The sequence below is a fragment of the Triturus cristatus genome, chromosome 8 (assembly GCF_964204655.1).
Source record: "Triturus cristatus chromosome 8, aTriCri1.1, whole genome shotgun sequence".
NCBI lineage: Eukaryota > Metazoa > Chordata > Amphibia > Caudata > Salamandridae > Triturus > Triturus cristatus.
Window position 1 is genome coordinate 1,466,964,177 of NC_140591.1, and position 19,886 is coordinate 1,466,984,062.

Here is a 19,886-nt window from a genome sequence, read left to right on the forward strand (position 1 = left end):
GTGATTATATGAGCACCAGTTGCGTTACACATGACACATTAATTTTTTGAAGGCAGGGGGAGATTAAGTGATTTGCCCAGAGTCACAGGATGTTGAGCGTCATTGCTGAGACTCGAACCAGTTTCCCCAGATTAGAGATCAACCGGATGTAGCCGTTAGGCTACATCCTCTCCCCATCTTTCATCTCCAATATAGAAAGGTGCAATGAAATTTCTAATAGCTAGAGAAGTGAAATTTCTGGGAGCTAACCTTTGACTTCTATGCTGAAAATGTCTTTCAAAATGCAGACAGACATGGAACAATAGTCAAATCAAAAAAATTGGCACATCATGAATTTGTTAGTCAACAACATATTCAGACAGGTAACTTTTTCCACGGATATCTGTTGGGGAGTTATTTTCCCTTTCAGCGCATTCTAAGGTACTCTCTCGGGCTCATGAGAGATTTAGAGTCCTGATGATGATCCCGGAATCAAATTGTGATCAAACGTTGTTGACTAACAGAGCTGCAGACCAACTTTTCAATTCAAGATCTGATGTGATGGGCAGTGCTGTTCTTGTGACTGTGATGCACAAGATGGATCACGTCTCTCACGTGTGTCTCACTTATGAAAGAGCACCAAGCACGTTGTTAAACACTGGCACTCACTGTGCCATTAAAGTTGCTTTGACTGTTCGATTAATGTCATTTTACTTCACAACTTCTCTTCATTTTTTGTGATTATTCCCTTTTCTACTTTTTGCCCATAGTCCCCAATGATTACTGGGTTTCCCTTTTGTAAGGTAACTTTCAAAACCCAGAAGCATGAGCTTTATGAAGGTCTGACGTACTAACCAGGTAGTGAAAGATAATGAAACAGTTGCCAGCATTCAAGGCTCGCGAGAAAAAGCTGAATGGGGGATGAGCTGCTAACAGGATTAGGTTATCTAAATGAAAGTCATCCCTTGATCACAGGGATTATTTTAAAATGCATGTGACTCAAAAAATCAATGTGGACAATGTTTCACTAAACAGTCGCTGGCTGTCCACTCTTAACTTGAGTAGCAAGCAGAAATGATTTGGGTGCCGACAGCATAGATTCAAATCTCAATTAACTTCTATGGAAATTGCAACTTCTCTCCCCGTCTCACCACAAACAGGAACTGGATGAACAATCTAGAAACCATGGCACACAAAAGTGGCTTAAAGACTGTTAGACCAGCAACAAATCCTAGAGCAGATCTGAGGCCCATTATTAAGGCTCCATAAAAGAACACTCCAGGAACTTTAGCTTTTTGTTTTAAATTTGTTTGAAGCTCTACCAAATTATTTATTTTGCTTCTTCCCATTTGTATTGAATAGAGACTTTAAAGTCCCACTGACTTAGTTGTCCTAACATCTTATGTCCCTCTGAACCAAATGCCTTGTCAAATTCAGGATTCCGTTGTCCCCTTCTCTCTCTCTTTCAATTATTTGAAGGGTTTGGGCATACCATTTTTGAGTGGTATTCAGGGTGAATCCCCTTAATGGAGCCCAGTGTGACCACTCTTTTCCACAACTGTTTTACTGAATATATGTACTACAGTGGACTGTTACTGAAAAATGAAAAACTGCTTCGCAAATGAGCATTATGTTTGAATGCATAGGACGGTATTAAAAATGGACCACTATCAACTGTCAATGAAACTTCGGAGAAAAAAAATCTTTCCTTTAAAAAAAAAAAAAAAAATAATGAAGCGTTGTTTCCTTTAATGAACTCCAACTGCTTCGAAAATAAAATGTGTCCTTATTTAAAGGCAATCACAGGCATGGTGGTTTGCAGACTCTCGAAAGCCACCATCCCCAAGATACACTCTGATTCTTCATTGTGTGAACTGACCTGTTAGTGGTTAGGTTGGCTCGAAAAAGAGTGGCAAATTGCAACAACTTTTCAGAACCAGAAATTAAGGACATCTAGCCTAAGGACTCTCTGTAGAGTAGCCTTTGAGGAAATAGTCTCATTAACATTCCTGCACTAGGAAATGGCAAGTGGAAGGCATGAATTGACACCGGCTATTTTTGCTGGAAGCCCTGGTCACAATGAGAACTGGAATAAAGAACAGGAAGCCAAACTATGAAGATTAAGGACCCAGAAGATTTATGAAAGAGAACAACTGCAACAGTGAAAGCCAAACCACGGGGAAACAATCAGTAAGGTATCAGCTTCTTTAATCAAGGGACAGTTGCTGAGACGATCAACATACATTATCTGGAGAACCCCCCAGCTCTATATATCTGTTCGATCGATTTCTCTTTCCCTGATGGTTCCACCCTCCACTGCCATGCCTTCTAGTGCCCTACAAAGAAAGCAATCTTATTTTTGACAGATAGGGCGAAGCTGATCCTGACTGACAAATGATCAAGGGGCAAGCAGTCCCAGCCTATACAATCCTCCAAAACCTGTCTTTCTCTGCTTAGTCACTCTGTTGCTGTAATAAAAAATGTTGTCACACCATTAGATGCTCCCTAGAAAAGAGTTACTAAGGAAACATCACTTAGCATTTAAATAATTTACAAGAATAAAAAAAATAAAAAAATCACATATACAGTATTTTGTCAACCAGATAACAGCCTACAGCATTTGAAGATTCCAGAATATGGCTAGCGTTTTTGTTCTTTTGCACACAGAAATCTGAAGATGTCATACAAACTACTGAAATAGGTAAAGGAGATCATAAAATATTTATCCTCTCTCTTAAAGAGCTAATGTTGAATTTAAAATAATGTTGAAACTTACCAAAGAGTCTTTGACCACCTCACTTTGGTAAAATTCTGAAAAAATAAACATGACATTAAGGGTGATAGACCAACTGATTTTCTACACCTAAACATTTCCTAATTGTGTGCTGAGACTGGGGTATATAGTGCAAAAGATACTTAACTGTATTATCAATTCCATTGCTTAAGTTCTGAATGTTCAGCATGCTATCAAACAAATGCTTTACAGCAGCAGGTGAAGATCCCAAACACAACCACAATAATGTCATTTATATATTTAACAAACAATGAATCTCTTGATTTCCAGATGGCTAAACAGTTCCTTGTGAAATGCGCAAGGACAGTGGCTCTGGCTTACCTCGAGGTGATTTTTATTTTTATTAAACCTATAGCAAAAAATAATACAAGTACATACTTGTCAATCTAATACAAGTAGCTAGAAATGTCAATATTTAGTTTAAAGAAAACTATGTCCCAAATGAAGTAAGTATCACTAAATAATGCTTCCTTTATTGAGGAGAAGGGCACTACCCTACTCATACACAGGGATAGGAAATAGATTAAAACAAGTGAAAAACCAACATGTTTCGTCCATAGGAATGGAATTCTTCAGGGCACATTCGTTTGTATGGCCACAACATTCCAGTAATAGTATATCCTTCTATCCTCGCTCTCAGGAGTATTAAATTTGCTACATGGGTGATTTGAGCTAATCCATATGTAGACCACCATATAATGCTATTTTTCCATTTCGCTTCACAGGATGTGAACAGGCCCGGATTGGCAGTAGTGGGCACCAGATGTTTCTCTGGTGGGCTGGAAGGATGGGGGACAGTTTTGGACCGGCGGTGGCCGGCAGTGCTGCAAAATCGGACCCCTGTAACAAAAGCATAGCAGCAGCGTTTCCCACCCACACCCCCAACAACCCCCTACCCTTCCTTCCCGCGGGCCGGTCAGACATAGTTGCCAGGGCTGGTGTGCGATCCTAGTCCGGCCCTTGATGTGAAGGAAACCAGTCTGTGTGGCTTTCAGCACTAATCAGAGAGCCATCTTGGGGCAATTCATCACAAACCAAATACGTAGAAAACTTCACATGGTGATCGACAGATGCTGAGCGATGGACCTTTTTTGGAGGACTGGACAATATAATAAAATTGGGTACCAAATAAGGGGCGGATTGGCCCAAACCGCCCATATACCAAATTCTTTACTGCTGAGAGCGGGGATTGAAGGCTATACCATTACTGGAATGTAGTGACAAGACGAACGAATGTGCCCTGAAGAAGTCTACTGCTATGGACAAAAGGCATTGGCTGTCTTCGCTCTAACGTATGATATGCTTAAGAAAAAAACCGAGGAATTAACAATACTTTGGCGTTCAAAGTGGGACGTCTTAGTTAATGTTAATATTGATAGTGGTGCACCTCTATCGTGAATTTGTAGTTCGTGCACGCATATCGAAATTGAATTGTTGAGACTTACTTGCACTGGAACACAGGAAGGTGCGGTTCTCCATGGTGTATACGTGAAAAACCAGATCCACTTCCAGGAACATGAGAGATTAGGCGCATGCCCTTTTTGCAGCGAGTGCATGTTGACCACATCAAGTTTGAATCTCACAGACACTGAGTTAAGTAATTGGCATCAAGTACTGGACCATTCAACAATTGAATGCTTTCCATTACATAAAGGAAAATCTATCCAAAACGTTGGAAGCTGTTGAAAGAGTGGCAAAAGATGCTGAAAACCTAGCACCTTAACAACCAGCCTGTCACTTGCATGTGGCCTCCAGTTCCTGCTTATTCCAGCCTGATCCAGTGACACCGCCGATGCCAGAGTTATCCTGCTCATGGTTCTTCCCGCCAACAGAAGCCCATCCCACCCCATGACCTACTTAATTCAGGCCGCAGCTTGACCTCAAGAGGATGCACCTGCACACCTAGCCTGTCACTTGCATGTGGCCTACAGTTCCTGCTTGTTCCAGCCTGAACCAGTTACACTGCGGCTGCCTGGTTTTTCCCGTTCTCCGTTCTTCCTGCCAACAGAAGCCCACTTACTGCAGGACCTACTCAATGTAGGCTACAGCACAACCTCTACAGTGGGCACCTGAACACCTAGCCTGTCACTTGCCTGTAGCTTCGATTTACTGCTTGTTCCTGTCTGATCCAGTGACACCGCTGCTGACCGGGTTTTCTAATCTGTGTTTTCCGGCTCACAGCTCATACCACCAACAGAAGCCTAGCCCACACCAGGACCTACTTATTGGAGGCTGCAGGTCCAAACCACACTGTGCCCGCACCACACCCAGCGCCACGACCCTTGGCCCTCTCACCCCCTGAAGATACACCATTGCCGAGCTTTACACCGTTGACACCAAAACAAATACTGCCACCCACACTCCACAGTAGGACCTTTCACCGGCATCCTCTGCTACAGCACACACACCAGTCCACCGCCAGTCCCACCCTGAACACATCTCAGACACCACCTGAACAAAAACACCAACTCAAATGCACCCTTCTCAACACACACTATGTAAACACACCACCAAGATTTGGGACCTCATCTTCACCATCACACCCGACGTCCTCTTCCTTACTGAGACCTTGTTCAACCAAATTTCTGCACCTGACATCTTCAACGCAAAACTCGAAGGACACAAATCACTTACCGCGACAGCATCAACCAGCCTAACAGAGGGATCGCCTTCATTCACAAGGGATTCATCCAATGCACCACCACAAAAGCAAACATCAACCCAACCATGGAACACCTGAGCTTCTGACTCTAACAGACAGCAAAAAAAAACTTCAGGGGCACCCTTGACTACCATCCTCCAGGACCACTACCAGCCTTCTGCAACTTCATCGCTCCCCTCGCCGTAGACTCAATTACCACAATGTCATCAACAATAGCAGCCTCCTTGACAGCATGAACAACATCGGACTCAACATGACCACGACCTCACGCACACCGCAGGCCATACGCTAAACCCCATCTTCACTTCCAGCGACTGCATCAGGTACAGCCACACCACGGAACCCACCTGGACCAATCTCCATTGACCACTTCAACATCACCAGCTCACGGACCTCCGTCCCCAGTCTACACAACTACCCCCCAATGCAGCTGGAGCACAGTCTCAAAAGGACACATGGATCAATGCCCTCAATACTACACTACCCACCTCATCTCCTCCAACAACCTAGACCAGAACATCAGAAACTTCAACAATTGGATCACCAAGTGCGCAGACAGCAATGTTCCTACTGGCAACAACATCCACAGAAGGTCCACCACGCAGGCTAGCTGGTACACTGAAGACCTCAGTACCGCTAAACAACTCTGTAAACTACTCTAAAGCAGATGACACCAGCTAGGACACTACCGACAAGACTGCTTTTAAGACAACCCTCAACCTCTACCACAGAAAGCTGAAAGAATCGAAGAAAAAAGCCTTAAAACGTACGCATTGAATCAAGCTCCAATAACAAAGAGCTCTTGAACATCTTCAAAAAATTCTCCAACCCCTCAGCTACAACTAACAGCATTACCCCCTTACAGCAACAACCTTGCACGAAAAGATCACCAACATCTACAGAAACTTCAAACCTCAGACCAAGGCCACCAACTTTTTCAAGCAAAAGAACGACCCCGCTAACACAACAGACATCAGAGAACCTGAATAAACCCAGCTGGTCCCACTGGACACCATCTCAATCATGAACTCTGTTCACTCAGAGGTCCCACCAAGCCCATGCCCTCACCACATCTTCAACCTAGGTTAAGTCAGAATCAACCATGTACTCACTACCATGTTCAACACCTCAATTGCCAAGGCTACCTTCCCTGAGAACTGCACACATGCAGAAGTCAACGCCCTACTAAAGAAACCATTGGCAGACCACAGCTAACTCAACAACTACCGACCGATCTATCTGCTCCTGTTCCAGGCCAAAGTATTAGATAAAGCCATCAACCAACAACTCTCCCCGCATCTAGAACAGAACCTCCTCCTCAACTCCTCCCAATCCAGATTCCACAACCACAGCACTGAGACAGACTTCATTGCGGCTACCGATTACATCAGAGCCCTACTCGACTGAGGAGAGACTGCGTCTCTGATCCTCCTAGACCTCTCCGTAGCCTTCGATACAGTCTCTCACCTCACACATCACAAGGCTGCAGTACAAAGGATCCAAGGAGCCGCTCTCAGATGGATCGCCTCTTTTCTCACCGGAAGAACGCAAAATGTTCATCTCCCCCCTTCACCTCTGAACCCAAGGAAATCATCAACGAAGTACCCCATTCTCTTTAACACTTGTATCACACCTCCGACCGGCACCAAAATACACAGACTCATCATATCCAACGCCAACAACACACAACTCATCCTCTCTCTCTCTCTCCGAGGACACCACCAAGATCAACGTCCACAACTGCGTGATAGATGACACCAGGACGAAGGACAACTGTCTGAAGCTCAACAGAGACAAGACGGAGATACTGATTTATGGAAACAAAAGCTCCCCAAGGGACCTCAGAATTCACATTTATTCCTACTTCCACTGACCATGCTAGGAACCTAGGCATCATTCTGGACAACAAGCTAACCATGACGACCCAGGACAACTCCCTCCTCCTGCTTCTTCATCCTCCGCATGCTTTGTAAGATATTCAAATGGTTACCCGAAAGTTCAAGACCCCATCACCCTGTCCCTCATTTCCAGCCTCCTCCTCTGACTACAGACCATACAGAACGCCTCAGCCAACCACATCCTGGATTTCCCTGCATTAACCCACATCACCCCATACCTCAGGGAACTTCACTGGCTCCCTGTACAAAAAAAGATGCCAGTTCAAGCTCCTGACCCATGCAGAGAAGGCCCAACACAACTGCGGTCCTGCCTACTTTAAACACTGCCTTAACTTCCTTCACCTCACCAGACACCTCTGTTTCGTATTCCTTTCTCTAACCCTCACCCCCCACCCCCCCACATTAGACGTAGCAGATCCGGATGCCACTCAGTCTCCTACTTTGCAGTAAAAACATGGAACGAGCAGCCCTTTCATCTACTGACCTCCCACTCTCTTCGAGAGTTCCGTAAATTCCTGAAGACCTGGCTATTCGGCTAATCAACTGGACCCTGCCAGTGCCTGGATACCCTCATGGGTGTCAAGTAGAGCTCTACAAATCTACTGATTGATTGAAAACTGGTCAGATTATCTGAACAAACCTTATCACAATCCCTATCATATCCAATGTTAATACATCAATAACAATCCATCCACAGGCCAAAAGAGAAGGTGAATGCTACAATTATTTTTTACAGCAGTTACAGAAAATGCAAACACCTCTTGCCAACTGTTCTGAGGTATCAAAGGAAGTTACATAGCTTTTCGAGGCTGATTTCATTATTTTTTTGTCAGGGACATGGGATTGGCTAGCAGCACAGCCTCCAATTAAGCATGGCAGACTAAAATGAAAAAAAGGCATGCTTCCTAATAAGCATGACATATACATAAATAAAAAAGAATTACTGGCCCATTAGACAACAGAAACAAGTGTTTAAGTAAAGAACCCCACCCCACAAGCAGCAGTTCCACAATTGGAACAAATCCAAGATTAATCAAACACACAAAGAGTTAGACCGTATGGAAGGGTACTAATCTGGCTGCTCATGCAGTGGTCCAGTAGGACTCTCCAAATTGACAGATAATGCTTACATATCGGACTCCGGTTAGGAAGATGGCCAGAAGATAGAAACACCACTCTAACAAGTTAACTGGATTTGGCAGAGCTCTATCAAATTGAAAATCGCTTACTGCAGTTTCCTCTCCTTTTGAGTCCTCCCCAACACCAGATTAGATCTGGAAAAGTTTGTGCAATGGCTCTTGAGCACTGGCACTGGCGCCATTACAATTCATAGCAGGTCCATCCCACTCCCGAAAGGGACAGAGCTGCACATAAGTGTTACCCTTGCACACTGATGTTAGTATGCTAACAGATGGTTTCCATGCCCTCTGATGTTGATCAATGTAAAATTAAGAGCATTAACATTTCTTACGTCGAAGCTTTTAACTAACCATATGCCCACTTCACAGAACAGTGTGGTGGGCGGGCAGTGACGAATCTGCAGTTAGATGGAGAATCCAACAGCAATATGTTGTAAATGAATGATACACAGGCCGGGTGTATAATCAGGATATCTTTATTGTAGCTAAAAACTTGACTTGAGCACTCACCGCTCTCAGAACCTCCCCATACATGGATACACTGTGAACACCTAAAAAAACCCCAATTAAGTTAGGACACAGAAAAACAGAATTTAGGCACTAAACACCCACTCCAACTTCCCCATTGAAGGGTACAGCGCAGGTTATTTGTCACTCTAAAGACTACAGTCTACACAACACCAGACCCCTTAAAAAAAACTGGGAACTAACAACCCACACAACCTCCCCACACCAGGGTACACCATAGGGTGAACTTCACCCATGAAAACTGAATAGGAGCACCAACCACACCCACAACCTACACCTAAAAGGGCAAAACAGTATTTAGTAATAAAAACAAAGAAAGATAAACACTCCGGTGAGCGATCTCTCACCCGAGGTCTTCACCAAAGTTCCTGGGCTGTTGGCATCCGAAACCATGTAGTGCAGAGATTCCCTCGTGGCTAATAGAAGAGATACACTTTGAACTAGTACATTCCAAACCCAGAAAAGCACCATGACAATCGCCAACGCAGTCTCTTCAGATAGTTCAATTCATTTCGTGCCGATAAGAAAAGATGGAACACCTTGATTGATCAAATAAAGTGCTTCACAGTTCATAGGACTCAGCTGGTGTCCAGATCCATGCACAAAAGTTTGAATTGCTTTAAGAACTGTGTAATGTCGTCTTCCTTACCTTGGTCATGTGGCTAAGGATTCGTTACCCAGGTTGGTGAGTTTTAAAAGAATGCCCCTTTACCATACTAACTTGAAACGCGTCGTTTGTTGAAGGTTTGCGAGGGGTGCAAACAATCGAAACCAAAATGCAGTGGACTAGAGCCTTTTTGTGAGACTTCAATGACAATGGCAAGAGTTTACACCGCAACGTAGAAGACTGGCAAGATGGCGGCATGCAGCGTAGGCTGCACCTTGTGGCTCTCGGTACGTTAGTGCTGGTAAAAAAAACGACAGTGAGTGGCATAGGAGCATTCAAACCACCATCGACGTCAGAACTCCTCCTCGCGGCAGTCATGGCAGGTGAGCTTCATGCGTACTACCGAGCTTGCGCACAGTTTCAAATAGAAAGCATGACAGTTAAACTGCCCACAGGAGCACAGGGAGAAGGAGCCAAAAGAAACCACAAATGCAATAAAAATCAACACAAAGTGCCTCACCACAAGTGTGCAATGCCAGTACCTTAGCAGAAATAGTCGGGGACTGTTCAAAAGCTGCGTAAAAAATGTAAAAATGGCCGGTGCACATGCGACATGTCCCAAACACAGCACCATGTCATACAGAGTCTTAAATTGCTGCTTCATCACCCGCCTCTGGTTCCCGTCACTGGCTCCACTCAAAGTACCTTCCTCAGCACAGACCCACTAAGTGTTTGCAGGGAAGAAATAATACACTTCTTCAGCAGAGCGTGCCAGGGGGCACTGACAGTTCTGGTTCCTCACGGGCAACAGGCAAGTCAACACATAGCGTCCGCTTGTATTCAGGAACAAGCTACCAGTCAAGCTCCTACCAGCCTCTGCCCACTTTTTTTTCCAAGTGTAAAGCCTCACAAGGGTGCCGGTTTTCCTAGCACACGTCGCTGGTGCCAATTCCCAAGCACCAGTTGCTACTGCCAGTCGAAATCAGTAGCATGTCTCACGGCTGTAGTAAGGCCAGCAGGGTATTAAGGCAGCTTCCATGGCAGCAGGCTCTTAATGTTGAGGAATGCCAAACGCCCAGGCCATAGGCTGTCCAGATGGAAAAGGACACTGGTGAGGCTAACAAGGGTGTTTCTTCAAGAGTCTTGGTTACCGTAATGTTTCCTTTTCCTTAATATTTCTGTCTCTTGGTTCCTTACTTCCTTTGTACAGGGCCTTTCTTACTCCACGCGTAGGTTCTTCAAGATCGTCGCCAAATTGTTGTAAATGAATGGTACACAGGCCGGGTGTATAATCAGGATATCTTTATTGTAGCTTAGTTCCAGGATAGATGAGTAGAAAGGATATAGGAAGATGAAGCATAGCCCCACAAGGAGCAGCTTCCCTGCTGCTCAGCATCAGTTCACCAACTGACGCTTCACACACCCAGGCACCCAAGCATTCTATGAGGTTATCACACATTCCAGCTGAGCAGTAGCGAAGAGACAAGCACTAGTTTATGACACAATAACGTTTACAAAGGGTAAGCAAATTGTTCACCGGATCGATACTTCTAACCCCAAATGCCTCACTTTTTGAATCAATACCAAAGGAGTACCACTGGTGGTGGTGAGCTTAGGAAATACTTTGAATGAGAAGTCCTGCAGGATAGAGTGGGCAAAATAACCTTTTGGTTATTTAAAAAAGGCAACACCAATTTAGGATAAAATAACACTAGTCTGAAGCCAGGCAGTCAACTTGAGCTTTATTCAACAAGAATGTCATAAACGCAATTCACATAAAAACATACATCACAAGTTCTAAAAAGATCAGTACAATTACATATGGATAAAAAGATAATCAAACATGTTAAAAATTCCCAGCATTAACATATAGCTTGTTATTATAAGCCACAGGAGCCTTCATTCATCAATGTACTAAAAGAAGCTTAGATCTAATTATCCACATCCATCTCAGAAACGTTGCCATTGATACTGCGTACAACACTGATGGATCAGAACACAATATTCTCATTGCTACACTCGACAGGTGAGTGCCTATGCTCCTACAAATGGGTGCCAACCAGGTTTTGCGGGGAGCAGAATACGCCGGACATACAAACAGCACATGTGCATATGTTTCTACAAAGTCAGTGCAATTTGGGCATTTGTCGTCGGCCGCGGTGGACCATGTGGCTGTGAAGGACTTGAAGGGTAGACAGCCTGCTCTAAACTGAAAGTACAGTTTACGATCTAGTGGATTAGTGATTACATCCCAGCAGTCCTCAATACATGGATTTGGTTTTATTTGTAAGAAGTTTCCTGTCAGTGAAGTGGCATCACTCGTTCTATTAGCTTCTTGCACGATCAGTTCCCAATACCTTTGCTTGATTAGGTTTTTTGGTGGAAACTCAGTGCCACTAGGGTGAACCCACAATAATGGCATGCCCATGCTGGTTAGTAAGGATCTGATGTCACCTAACCTTCCGCAAAAATGGCCAGCTCTGGGGTACATCAGATTCTACGCCAATAGAGAATAGGGCATAGTCTTGCAAGGTCTACTATGGCTTGTCTGCCCAAATCATAGTGCAGGGGGAGCATGGGAGTTCTTAGTGGTAGGCTTGTAATCCCACGCAAGAACTTGTTCTCGGATACAGCTAGAGGATGCAATTTCTCAAAGCCCCATACCTCAGCACCATACAGGGCTCAATATCTTAGAACTATAGATCTGCAGTGCCGGGGTAAGGAACTTAGTCAGTGATGTTTTGAATTCCTTAATCAAGACACCAGCCAATTGCCTGTGCTTTAAGGCCATGGTGTCGATATGCGGCTTCCAGCTGAGCCCTTTATGCAAGGTGATGCCTAAAGAAGTGAATCCATCTACCTGCTCCAAGTGTTGCCCATCCATAGCAATGCCCCCCTTGAATGACCTATGTTGGTTAAAGGTCATAAACTTTGTTTTTGCGCTATTGACTTTTAGACCACGCAGTGAGCAAAGTTCTTCAAAATGCTGCAGCGCATGCTTTAACCCGCACAGTGTTTTATATAGTAGAAGCGTTTCGTCCGCAAACATTAATATCGGAATTTTTTTACCAGCTAGGCATCTGTGGGAAAGGAAGCTAAAAAACTGACAATGCCGTTAATAAAAAGTGAGAATAATGTTGGCGCTAGGACGCAACCTTGGCGTACTCCCATCTCGACTGGGAACCAGTCAGTCTTATTTCCCTGAGCCCCCCAGCGAAGGTGGCCATAGTTGTTTTAGTGGAGGCGAACAATTAAGAAAAGTAAATCAGGGGGCAGCCTGAGCTACTGCAGTACCCTCCACAATTCAGGCCATGATACTAAGTCAAAAGCAGACTTACGGTCAACAAAGGCTGCATAAAGGCTCCCTTTTCCAAGGGTCACTGTCCGCCAGTAAATTAAAATGAATCGGAAGACCTGATCAATGGTACTCATGTTGGCCCGGAAGCCTGCCTGGAGAGGGCTCAAAATATCATTATCATCAATCCAGGTCTGGATTTTTGCTAAAACAAGTTGAGCTATGAATTTCTGGATTGAGACTATAAGGCTTATTGGCCTATAGTTCCCGGGTAAGAATTTGTCTCTTTTTTTTTTTTTTTTTATAAATCGGGTTGATCTCCGTCCCCTTCCAGGTATCCCGAATCGGAGCTCCATGGGCGATTGAGTTTGCTAAAAGCATCATGTACTTGCTTTGTCCTGAAGGAAAATATCTGCGGGCACTTTATCAATGCCTGGGGATCTCCCACTGCTAACAGTGCTTAGCGCAATGGTTACGTCAGCTAAATAAAAAACGGTATCGGACAGCTTAAAATAAACCCAGGAAGGGTCGCAATCCATGTGGTCATTGACTGCGTATTAAACTGAGAAAAACTTAACCCATACAGCAGGGTCCACATGATTTTGGGGAGATTGCCTTGAACCACTCGCACCCCATTTAACCTGGCTCCAGAAGCGTTGCATGTTCCTCTCCTTACATTCTTCTTTTAGGTCCTGCCATCTTTTCTCATCCCAGGCCTTTTTTGCGGTCAAAATCACCTTCTTGCATAGCTTCCTTAAATGTTGGACTCTAGGCTGGTCTCCTGATCTTATTGCTCATCCCCCCCCCCCCCCCCCCCCCCGCCCCAGAGCTCTACGTGCTTTTTTACACTCGCTATTGTACCAGCGAGGGTGTTGCTTAGATCGATGAGGAATTTAGAAATGTGAGCGTATTCTATCAAAAAGGGTATTGTGTAAGAGTATTCTATCTTTCAATGAGCGGGAGTCACGGTGAGAAGACAGCATTTGAGTTAAAGTATGTTCCAAATCTGAGTTAAAAGTTGATGTCAGGTCGTTCAATTACCATTGGCCATTTAAGAGGTTGCATGTCATTGATCAGTGTCAGTTCACCTGTCTGGGAAAAATGTGAAATTTGTGATTGCTCTTGTTGACCCTTAAGTGTAAGTGTTGTGCAGAGTGGATTATGGTCACCCTCGATTCTATACATCACGACCATATCATTCAGTGTGGGCCAGATTTTTAAGCTAATTAACATATAATCAAACCTACTTGAACAGTGGCCATTACTAAACGTGTGTGCCCCTTCCTTGTCAGATCTTGTTCTTCCGTTGACTGCCCTTCGACCCTTGTTCAAGGCTTAAGACCTTCATCTGTAGTGCAGCCTCCGTCCATTTTCTAATTGGGGATATTTCCAGGGTAGGGATACCCCACTGCACGTCGTCCTCCCCTGCTGGGTCGAACTCCCCATTATCAAAGGGCTCAAAGGTGGTGTTAAGACCTCCCCCTAGGACTACTGAGGACGACCAGGGTAAGTGTTATCATGTCATATGCGTCCACAGGCCCTCCCAGACCAGGTAGCCTTTTATCTCCAATTAGGTCTTCCCTTATGATGGACCTGCACCCTCTCACTCTCCATATCCAGCGGGTGCATTTATTAAAGAACACTCGTCCTCTGTGTGACATAGATTGATTCTTTGGGACGTTGACTAGATAGATTGTCTTCCTTATATCTGTACTCTTGTGTGTGCTAGGTAATGCTTGTGTGTGGTTGGTTAAGTGGCGTGCAGGCCCTGTCCTAGACCTTTCAATATTACCTTGATTATCAAGATTTGGTCGACCTGGCATGAGTTGGCCTACCCCTTTACCATAACTAGACTACTGTTAGTGAACGGAGCAACGATAGGGGTCCGGTCTATAGGATCGCTACTTAGCCTTCCTGGATTATGACTGGTATAGTCCCCTTTCGGCTGCTTCATACTACTTGTGCCCCTCTGGGAATGTTTCTGTGTGGCTGCTTGCGCCCGTAATGGATTCTGAATGCTCCGAACGTCAGTATGAACCTTGGTCAGGGAGGCTGCGAGGTTGCCTGCAGCTGCTTTAAGTTTTTTAATTTCCTGGGCTATGTCAATTATTACTAGTCTGAAGCACTAGCATGTCAGGAAAAAAGGTTGTATACTGCAGCTGAATAGATGACAACTGCAATTCGCTCTCCCAACTAACAGAAATGATGCCGCTTCAAATGGCAGTCATATGGTTTGTTAGGACTTGGACCAACCTGCCCTTGCTGGAGGGCATAAAGGAGAACCGAGACCTTTAATTTCCATCTCATCTATTTGACCTCACCAGACCAGAGATGCTGCATTTATCACTGTACCGAATTCTGGATGGGAAAGGCAGAACAATCTGCTGCATGTCATGTTGGCATCCACCATTAAAGGTTTTGGGATGCCCCTTCCGATAAGCCGATGTTAAAAGCAACCTCAGAGTTTGGTTCATTGTAGTGAAAGGTTTCCACTGAAGAACCAGAATGTGCCAATAGGCTTGAGGCACCAGGAATATGCTCAAGGTCAGGAAACCAAAAAGCCTCAGAACCATCCAGGCTGGAACCAAGCCATGTACCTGAAATAAGATCATAGTCTGAATATCCCAAACTTGCTTCAGAGGTGGAAAGACCTTAAAAGACAGTGCCCAGGACGTGCCCTAGGGAGGTGATTCTCTACATGGGCAGAAGATTGGATTTCAGCTCGTTGATTGAGAACCCCCAAGGTGGACTGGGAAAAAACTGCTTGTTTACAAGTGGTCTGAGACTGACGGAGGGAAGCCCGCTTTCAGCATCGGAGGTTATGGAATATTTGTATTCTTGCCCTGCAAAAAACAGCCGCCACAACCTAATTTATCTGCATGAACATCTGGGAAACTGAACTAAGACAGAAAGGCAGCAAAGTGAACCATAAGGGCTCCAACCCCACAACAAACCAGAGGAAAAACCAATGGAACAGCAGGATCGACATGTGCGTACACAGCCTGAAAGTCCAAAGCCACCATCCAGTCTTTGGGAACCAGTCACTAGGACCTGACCAAACACGAGCATCCTGAACTAGTCCTTTCTGATCACGTTGTTCACAAGACTGAGATCTAATATCGTCCTCAAATGCACGTCCTTCTTTAGGACCAAGGGAGTATCATCTTGTGCCCCTCTCCGCCTCAGGTACATTTCTATTGGACCTTGATATGTGGTGTCTGGACCTCCCTGGCTAAGATAGCGGAATGCACTGCGGGAGTCTGGCCTCAAACTGGTGGAATGTGGGGAGTGGTGGACAAAAAGGGGAATGCGCAGCCATACTGAATAACCTGAAAGAATCATTGGTCCTAAATAACTCCATGCCAGCCAGTCAGACAACATGTGATTCTGCCCACCACATGCCCCATATAACCCTTAGGGGAAGAATACAGCCTCTTGGCAGGGACTACTACATCTGTCTGTGGCCATGGCGATTGCCATTTCCTCTACCTATGGAGTGATGCCAAGGCTAGGCGGCCTCTTTAATAGGTTGAGAGGGGTGCCTCTGTCAGTGTGCAAGGCCCTTCAAGTACCTCTAGAATCTCTGGTACTATTGCTGAACTGGTGAGCTGGGGAAAATAGCCCCAAGGAACTTGCTATCCTTAAAGTTTTCCATGGCCAAAGCGGTCATTGCTCCAAACAGCCAGCCTCTATCAAAGCCATTTCATTCAATGCCATCAGGATGTCTCAAGGATACCCAGGAGCACACATCCAAGCATATCATCAGACAACATAGATGGTTTTCTCGGCACAGCCGATATAATATTGGGTGTCAAGACCAGCCATAAGGATGTATTTGGCTGCATCCTGACAGTTTAAGCAAGGGAAGCTCAAAAATCCTCGGAGGACAGGCAGCACTCTTGGCGCCATGTTTCAAAATTCACAGGTATAATGGCCCAAGAGGCATACAGTAGGGAAAGCATTATGGTTCGCCTTGCTCACTGAAACCTGAAGAGCGATACTTTCCAGAGTCACATGTTGCTGCTAAAAGCACTGGTTCCCACGACACCTGCAGCATCGAGCAATCAGGAGGTACACAGGTAGTGTAGAACAAGGTTAAGACCTGGATGCCACAAGACCCTCAGCCAAGGGTACATTAAAAAACAGAGCCACCATAAGAGGAAAAAAATAATACAAATGGATATGAAAAAACTCAAACCTCGGAAGAAGGAAAAAGGAGGCAATAAGGAACTTATGGTAAAACAAGGCTAACCATCAGATAAAAACGGTAAGTGGTTTATCTTCCTACTGGATATTTCTTCCTGCAGACTCCTCTAAACTCCCAAAGGAGTACTACTGGAATGAGCGACCAAAGAGACGTCAGAAATTCAAACTGAGAATTAAGGACTGTACGAACAAAGCAACCTTTGCACAATGAACCATAATCCACAAAATAGGATTCCATGTCATCACCTGCAAAAATGTGCTTCTTCATTGTTCAACATTACTTAGTGCCTGATAAAACAACTGGTCATCAGCTGTGATGCTTACAGCCATCCACATACAAACTCCAGTCTCTCTTCAGATTGAGTCTGTCTACTCCCTCTTGTACATCAGCAGAATGACAAAAAGGAAAGGCAACTGCTTTGTTGCATCAAATTAAATTAGAAACCATCAGAAGAAATACAATGACCAATTTGGAATAACACTAGAAGGAAGCCAGTAAACCGGGGCTAAAACAAATAAAGTACCCAAAACTCCCCGTGCAAAGGTTACGGCAAGGACGAACACAGTTTCAGTGCCAAAATTAACAGTGAACGAGAACGGAAAAGCTCAAGGGAGGCACTAGCAAAAACATTAGCTTAAATGCCAAACAAGGTAACCAAGCAGGTAGCAGAAAACATTTTCTATACCTTACAGGAAACTAAGGTGTTAGACACTGTTCAGAAGAATGAGACAGCACCCACATAATATTCTATCATGCCCACAATAAGCCCACCCCAATGTAAGAAAGGCCAACATTCAGAAAGGTAGGAACCCCCAACGAAAGGGAGCACCATTTTCATCTGCTTGACTAAGCCAACTTTTTGAAGGGCATATAGATGTCAAGTACATCACATCTTCGGACAGATGGCTACGAACGATGGTGTGACACAGAGTCTCCAAGTCTGAAGCAAAGAATGTTTGTACGTGCGGTTTGATGAATTTTTCTAGACTGTTGTGATAAGAGGCTACCCCGAAGGCTAAGCTTCAACAGGACCTGCAACTACACCTTCACAGGCCAGACTGTTGTGAAGAGCATCATTCCTGCATTACGCATCCTGATCTACTTAAAAGCTAGAGGAAGAGCAAAGATTAAATGAGCAGTAAAGGAGTTACAAATCTCTAAAAGTATTACCAAGGCAGGCACTGTGCGAGAAATTTTAGTAGCAGAAAACTCAATCTCATGATTTATACCTACTGTAATTAGGTCCACAATTGTACCCCAATGACAAAAAGGCTGATCTATAAACTCTGAGTAAGTAATCGCGGAAACAATGCATCATTATGTTTAAGGAATTTAATGTGGCACTTCTTATCCTGGCTAGGTGGATATCTGTCACTGACAACCTGTGGTCAAGAGACTGACTTCACAGTTCCAATGCTTCACTGCAAATACAGAAAGACCACTTTGCTCTTGCGCTGAAATAGTTGATGGCCATCATATTGTCCATTATGACCTGTAGTGCATCACCTTGCACTGAGCTGAGAAAGGCAACCAGAGCCGCCAATGAAATGGTGATCCTGTCTAGAAAACAGACTATCCCACTATAAAGTCCACTGATTAATATTTGTCTAAGTGAGTGCTCCAACAAAGGTGGGAGGCACAGGTAGCTATGGCCATGGCTATGGCCCTTCGAGACTTAACTTGACGAAAAAGCTTTTCTGATGATATTGTTGGAAATCCAAGACGGATTATCATCACTAAATTTCTGTGAGATTCTGACAGAAGCACAAAGGTGCTAGTGGAATAGATTCCATTGCATTCAAGACTTCACAGAAGAGATCCTATACCAAGTCTGGACTGTAGCACCAGACAAATCCAGGATAGGTTCATGCTACTCAGGTGTCATCAATGAGGTATGGTTTGAGTCTTGAGGCCTAATGGGTATGGGACCCAAGTTTGGGCATACACGCTGCACTTAGGGAGTCTACAGTAACCATATCAAAATGATTGACGGGCCACTTGAATTAATATCAAGGTATGCCTCATTGATGAGGCCTAACCAGGCCAAAACCAGTCTAGGATTACATGTTCTCCTGGCTGGAGGAGACCTGGACTGGCAGCTCAAGCTGAATTATTCTTTTTACAATAGGACCAACACTGATTTTATATGGTTGATCTCGGTCTAGAATGGCAAAGTGTTGGGGAAATGATGGACTACACTGCAAGCACCAAGATTTAGTCAGTGATTGATATTTAAGTCAAGCTTTTCTTCTATCACTTTGGCATTTGTTGCAGTGGAAGCCCTAAATGTGAGGGGTATGCCGAGTCACAGGACTCAATGATCAGGCAGAAACTGGTATAGGGTTACTTAAATTCCAATCGGGAGAGGCCCTGGCCTAGCAGTTCAAGCTGGACTGATCCTGTTGGAGCAGGACTGAGACCACATTGCATATGGCTGTCCTTGCCTAAAGCTGTACAAAGGCCAAACACGATGGACTGGAACGTGGTCCCAAATATTGCCAATGGCTGAGATTAATTAAGCATTGCCTTAATCACTTCGTAAAACTTTACATTGGTCATGTGTCCAGTAGAGGGCGGTGTGTGTGTGCACGTTTTGGCCCTCTCTGCAAGTTCTGGCCCCCTCTCCAAGTTCTGGTCCTAACTGCAGTAGAGAGGTCTCCGAGTAGTGCTATTTCATTGGGATGGGGTCTGCCGGTATGTGTTTGGTTATCATATGTCTTTATGAATAAAGCTGTATATAAATGGGAGTAGGGAGAAACTTCTTTCCATCTAGCTTG

General features: G+C 44.5%; 1 protein-coding gene across 1 annotated transcript in view; it reads right to left on the minus strand.

Moving 5' to 3' along the window:
* UVRAG (UV radiation resistance associated) overlaps positions 1 to 19,886 on the minus strand; it is a 336,707-nt gene that overhangs the window by 223,468 nt on the left and 93,353 nt on the right. Inside the window, exon 3 of the mRNA XM_085623282.1 lies at positions 2,756 to 2,790. Within this exon, the coding sequence (XP_085479408.1) occupies positions 2,756 to 2,790 (35 nt within the window). The remainder of the gene's footprint in view (positions 1 to 2,755; positions 2,791 to 19,886) is intronic.